This window comes from Nicotiana sylvestris, chromosome 7 (genome assembly GCF_000393655.2).
Source record: "Nicotiana sylvestris chromosome 7, ASM39365v2, whole genome shotgun sequence".
Classification (NCBI taxonomy): domain Eukaryota; kingdom Viridiplantae; phylum Streptophyta; class Magnoliopsida; order Solanales; family Solanaceae; genus Nicotiana; species Nicotiana sylvestris.
Window position 1 is genome coordinate 16,399,743 of NC_091063.1, and position 6,752 is coordinate 16,406,494.

Genomic DNA, 6,752 nt, shown 5'->3' on the forward strand with positions numbered 1-6,752 from the left:
ATCCTCCCGGAGAGGCAAGGGCTAGAAGATGATCTGACGCACTCCCCAAGTGAGAGAAAGTATTATAAAGCTGCGAAAAACAATTAAAGTTGTTGATAGAGCTTGTGACCAATCGGGGAGTGAGTACATGACTTCCCAGGATATTTTCTCTGATTCTATGCCCAAATTTGTCCCTAACTAGCCCGGGAGAATGAGATTGACTGATGATACTCCTCCACCCACACCCACTACCCAAGCAGCAGATCATGTCTCCACTGAGTTTTCTGAGGGCTCAGCAGCCGGCAGTGGCGAGTACTCCACCTCCCCCACAGCTTCATCATCCGAGGAGAGTGCAGGCGGAGGTGATGAGGGAGATGAGGAGGTACCTAAGGGGGGTGAGCCTCAGGTTGGGGGGATTGCCCGTACTAGGAAACCCGAAGTCTGGGAGGACATGTTTGTAAGCCAATTAGCATACCACAAATTCAGGGAGTGGTGGCCGGTGCAAAAACTGATTTTGGAGAGGAGTTTCATAGATGGAGATATTCTTCCCCTAAACCCCGATGTGCATAGATAGTTTAGAACAAGAGTGGGGTGGGAGCACTTTATAAATGACCGCAGGGAGGCAAATGAACACTTGGTCAAGGAGTTTTACTGTAATGTGGCCCAGATCGTCAAGGGCTCCAAAGTGACTAAGGTTCGAAATAAAAAGGTGTTGTTCGACGGGAAGTGTCTGAATGAATATTTGGGCTTCATTGAGGAAGATGAGTCTCTCTATATGGCAAAGCTGGAGATGGGCGAGGAGGTCCGTCCATGGTTAGCTCAGTACCTGGCAATCCTAGGTACCGTTCCGGAGTGGTTGACTGTTGGGGTAAAGTTACTACAGAGGACTCTTAACTTTGAGGCGAGGGGTTGGGAGACATTTGTATGCAGCCGATTAGACCCCACTACCCATGATCAGACTCTACCTCTCCACCGGACTGTCCTAGTTGCTTCCATCATGGCAGGGTACCCCATCAATGTGGGGAATGTGATATCCCACATCATCTCTCTTGTGGGTACTGAGACTGACAGGAATTACCCTTTCCCCAACACCCTGACCATGTACTTCAGAGATTTGAAGGTAGAAAAGAGGCGGTTTGACATCAAGGTAAAGGCTACAACCCCATTCTCATGGTATAGTCTGAGGGGACCAGACAACCCCAAGGACAAGAGCTACAAGGCACCCGCTTCTACCCTAACTAGCCAGTCTGAAGAGCTAGTTATGGTAGAGGCCTCCATTGAGTCTGCCTCCACTTCTACTGAGATGCCTCCCGGACCCTCCACTTCAGATATTTCTCCAGGCCCCTCCACATCAGCAGGCTCAGAGATTCCATCTACTCTACCCCATCTTATCACTGCCCACCGGCTGACCCAGATGCTTCAGAGTTTAAACAACTGGATGTATACCACGTCATCCAAGTTGTCTACCTTGACCTCCACTATTGCAGCTCAGTCGGCCCTTCAGCCAGCACAGGTCCACAGTCTATAGAGGATGCCTTGAAAAAGATAATTGAAAACCAGGAGAAGATCCTCAGTACCCAGGCTGATTTGGAAAAGGCAGTGGATTCACATGGCAAGGCTCTGAAGGAGCTTGCCAAGGAGCACAAGAAGCTGCGCAAGACACGGGCTTCCAAAGAGTCCATGAAAAAGCTGAGGGTGGATGTGGATAGACTGAAGGCAGACCAGCTGCCTTTAGACTTATTGTTTGAGGACCCAGCTCCAACAGCAGTGCCAGCAGCAGAGCCACAGAAGGAGCAGTCACAGCGACCTCCGAAAAGGAGGAGGATGATCCCGAGCGCAGATGATGCCATCATCCAGTTGACGAACCCACCGGAGGCTTCATTCAGTCAGCCACATGATGTATCTGATACACATCCTGTCCAGGTCCAGGTCCCTACAGCTGAGCAGCAGGATACCGGGAACCAGTCTGAGGTTCCCGAGCATACAGAGGACACAGGGACCGCCCATGATCCGATGCAGACGGACACGGCTTAGGGAGTCTTCATATCCTTCTTCTATTTTATTTTTGGTGCTTATTTGATTTAGTTGGCATTGAGGACAATGCCAGCTTTTATTTGAGGGGGTGAGCCCTTTATCTTTGGATGATTGTATATATACTGATTTACTTTATGCTTTTTTGATTTTCATTTGGTCTGTATATAATCTTACATTTAGTTACTTTTATCGCACTTTTTATCTTTCATTTGGTCTGTATATAAAGTTGCATCATTGTATATATTCATTCCCCGTTGTGTATTCAAATCCCCTATTGTATATATTCTTTCTATTTTCGCAAATATTTTAGTTTTTAGCTTCTTATTTATGTTCGTAGTTTTTTTTTGTTTTGTTTTTTGGCACTTTCAATAAATCTTTGGTTTTCTTAATGCCATGATTCTTTCCAAAGGTGGAGTATTATGTGAACCGGGTGACTCTTCCCGATGATGGATGGCGTGACAACCTTCTTAAGGGTTTGAGTCCGTTTTTGTTTTTGTTTTTGGTAGTTGTAGTTAAGGGTACCTCAAGCAAAGCTTCACTTGGACCTAGCACATTTGCCTTTGATCCCATGGTCAAAGACAAAATGTTGTGTTTAGGATGGTGAAAGTCGTGACCTTGAGACTCCTGTGTTGACCAACAATCATCAAGTGGTCTTTCGGGACCATTATATGCTCAAATCATGTCTAAGGTTGTTGTGGGCCCCCGACTCTATGTCTTTAGCAATCATTTAGCTTGTGTGGTGAGAAATCGAATTGCGAGTCCAAGTCCCGAGCCATTGGTCTAGAACTTGCCCTGAATGTTTATTGAGGCAAAATCTTAGGCGAAATTTGACTTGAGAAGTGATTATAGGCTCTCCTTGATCCAAATGATAGTCGAACAATTCCATAGCCTACCAATGATATGATCCCTAGTAAACCCTTTTGAGCCTTAAACCTTTTTTCTTTCAGAAACCATGATACAAGCCTATACCCGTTCTAAAATATACCCTCTCTTGGCACCCGAACTTTCCTTGAGCACATGGCAAAAATATAAGTTTGGGGGGAGAGACGAGGAAGGGAACAAAGTGGAAAAAGGTACAAAAGTGAAAAAAAGGAAAGGCAATGAAAAAGAAAGAAAAGAAAAAGACAAAAAGAAAACTCAATGTGGAAAAGAATAAAAAGGGATTCAAGAAAAGCAAAAGAGAAAAAGGTGTGGAAAGTTGAAAAAGGAGAAACGTTTTAAATTGTATGAGAAAGAGTGACAGTGTGTCTCTCTAACCTCTTAGAAAGAAGTAAGATGACTCAAAGAGTCAAGAGAATTGTGCCAAATGAATCAAAAGAAGTGCTTAAGGGAAGATGGAACCCACTTAGATCTAAACATGTCCTACCCTGAACCAAAAGCCTTCACAATGACTCCACAAAAGCCCTATATGATTTTGAGTTGAATGAAGCTTGCATTAGTGGATACTTATATGTGGGGCAAGCATATGGTACTTAGAGCTGGACTTGTGACCTTTCCTTGAGAGAGATGAGTGAATTCCCACTGACCTCGGTTTGTGTGCTAATGCTCTAAAAGGTGAGGTTTGCTTAGGGAGAGTTGAGGATATATGAGTTTGGGTTTCACAATGACCGAAATAATTGAGAGAGTTTTTTGATGTAATGAGTCAACTCTTGATGTTCTTGTGTCACACTTGATCCATGGTTTATCAAAGGTTAAATGATGTTAATGATTCATTCACATTGAGGGCAATTGTTAGTCCCAATTGATGCTTGTTGAGGTTACTTTAAGATAGCTGAAAATACTTGGATTTTCCCTTAAGGGGTGTGTATTATTTTGTTTGCTTGAGGACAAGCAAAAGTTTAAGTTTGGGGGAGTTGATAACTAGGAATTTTGACGTGTTTTATACTCCTTCCTGCTTACGCTTTGATTATAAATTCTTACAAAATAGTCCCAAAAGGCTCATAAGTTGTGCTTGATTGCAGGTTTGATCGACAAAGTGACGAAATGTCAAAGATCAGCTCAAAAGGAGTGAAACCTGCTCAAGTACCAAAGACAAGGCAAACTTAGGACAAAAAGGCCTCGTGCAGCCGCACTACACTTTGTGCGGTCCGCACTAGGGGATTCAGAGAACTGGTAAATCAAGCTTCAAGGAAGTGCAGCCGCAATCAATCTTGCGCTGTCTGCACTAAAGGCTCCGCGGCTGCACTACAATTTTGTGCGGTCCGCAGAGGAGAAGATCAGAGAGATGTCCAGTGCCAACTTCAAACCCATGCGGTTCGCGGTCATGTTTTTGTAGACTACGCTAGTTGCCTCCGCGACCGCGGTCCATTCTTCACGGTCCGTGGAGCCTGAGTTCAGAGAGCCAAGAATTCAAGTCCAAGAGCCTAGTGCGGCCGCGGTCCATTTTGTGCGGTCCACACTGACCCCGCAAGGGCATTTTTGTCCAGTTTTTCCAGCTTAGTATAAATAGAATATTTTTCCATTTTTAGGGCATCAGATATTTCCAGAACGAAGTCGCGCTCGTGAGAAGATATTGTGTAGCCATTTTTGGCATCTTAAAATAGATTTAACGATAGATTCTCTGTATTTACATTAACTTTTAATTAATATGTCTTGTTCTTCATCTATTTCTCTATTTTCTTCTTCAAGCATGAGTAGCTAAACCCATTAGCTAGGGTTGTGGCTCAACCCTAGTATGGGTAATTGATGGGTGTTGCCATCTAGGGTTAGATTGACTATGGGTGTTTGCTATTTGGGTCAATTTTATGGTTTAATCTATGAATTGGTGGTTGCAAATACTAGTTTGTACTAAGTTAACTTGGCTCTTCTTGAGAACGAGAGCCTAAGTCTCCTAAAATGACCCAACAAGGAATTGGGATGGACTCAAGAGAATTGATAGTCCCAATTAAAGGGTTAAACCTCGAGAGAGTAATTACCCAACTTGAACCCTAGTTGCTTGAGCTAAGTTGCCTACCCATTTGGTCTTGAGAGAGTCAATTGGGCAAAATCACTCTCTCTACCGAGGGGTGTGAGAGTGGGTAAAATTATGCAACGGTTGTAGCATATTTCCCCAATCATGTCAATCGAACCTTAGAAGCATTTACCCGTCAATTAGCCACCTAGGTAAAAGTCACTACCCTAGTGTCTTTCTACTCATTAGATACAACTCTAGCAATTTTCTCATTAGCATAATTTAGTTTAGTAGTTGATAATATTAGTTTGTTAAAGAAAAATCAAAAGATGTTTGGAAGTGACATTTGGAACAATTACACGACTCTAGTCTAGAGAGATACTTGACTCCATTCCTAGTTCCCTGTGAAAATCGATCCCGACCCTCATATCAGGTAAAAGTTATTGCGACCCTCTCTTCCTACTTTTTAGTAGTGTGGAGTAGGCAGCGATCAGCTCCCCACCTAATCCTCGACTGATCCCGTACAAACCTCTTCTTCCTCTTCATCAATATACTGACGTCCATTACCCGGAGCCTATGTTGAGTTGCGAGGTTCTCACTCGGGATCACCTTGCAATCCTCGTACAACCCCCTATCATACCTCCTAAGGAGGAGATAGTCAATCTAATTTTTAACTACCATACTCCGGAAAGTAACCAAATGTTCCTCTCTCTTCGGAAACATAGAGTTCACGATCACCAACTCAAAAGCTCTAGCAAAATCTAATAGTGAGGTAACACCACTGTTCCTATCACCAAAGCCGAAGCCACCGTGCACCTCACCATAGCCACCATCAGACGACCCAATATGACCATTGAAATCCCCTTCTATGAATAGCTTCTCCGTAGGTAGAATACCCCGCACCATCTCATCTAACGCCTCCCATAAGCGCCTTTTAACCTCCTCATCCAAGCCCGTTTGCGGCGCGTAAGCGCTAATGGCATTCAGAGTGCTCCCTCCAACTACTACCTTAATCGTCATCAATCTATCATTCACCCGTCTAACCTTTACCACTGACTCTCTAAGCTCCCTATCCACCAAAATTCCCACTCCGTTCTTGCCCTTCATGACTCCGGAGAACCATAATTTATACCCGTCTACATTCCTCGCCTTCGATCCTACCCATCTAGTCTCTGGCACACACGTTATATTGACCCTCATCTTCTGGAGAATATTTGCTAGCTCTATAGGCTTACCTATTAACGTCCCTATTTTTCACGATCCAATCCTCAACCTACTGGCTACCTTGTTCCCTTTACCCCCTTTGGGCCCCGTCCCACCCCTGACCCTTGCCCTACCCCCTCCTCACCACCTGACCTCCCTGAGGACATGACCCTACTCTGCCATTACAAACCACAGTCTCTATATCTATGAAGGTCTAAAAATGAAAAGGAGAAAAACAAACACCACACATAACAATAAAGGGAGCAAATAGTAACTACAAGCCCACTAGACTGACTAGACTAGTACGAAATACTACAACAACAAAGTAATTAACACATGAGACAGAGAAACAGGAGGAGGGAGGTACCAATTCTCGCGAATAGAATCTGGAACTCTCAACTTGGTATACTCCCAATGTTGCGGAACCCGACGTATAACTGCTACTCTACTGCTTGTGTGCGTGCACCTCCCAAAAGTGATACTTGCAAAACATGCAAACACAGAACCAAGAGAATAGGGGGAGAAAAACCCAGAAATAAAAACCAATATCTTCTTCAAATTACCCTTAAAAGCCAAAAATCCCTTTTATATCTTTCTGAGATCACTTTTAAAGGAAAAGAAAACATACCCAGAAATGAAAACCAGT

At 43.9% G+C, this 6,752-nt stretch overlaps 1 protein-coding gene across 1 annotated transcript; it reads right to left on the reverse strand.

Moving 5' to 3' along the window:
• Nucleotides 1-5,566: 5,566 nt before the first annotated feature.
• On the reverse strand, nt 5,567-6,010 carry LOC104214352 (uncharacterized). The gene has a single exon (XM_009764006.2). It carries the CDS (start codon nt 6,008-6,010, stop codon nt 5,567-5,569), a length of 444 nt encoding a protein of 147 aa, XP_009762308.2.
• Nucleotides 6,011-6,752: the final 742 nt, after the last annotated feature.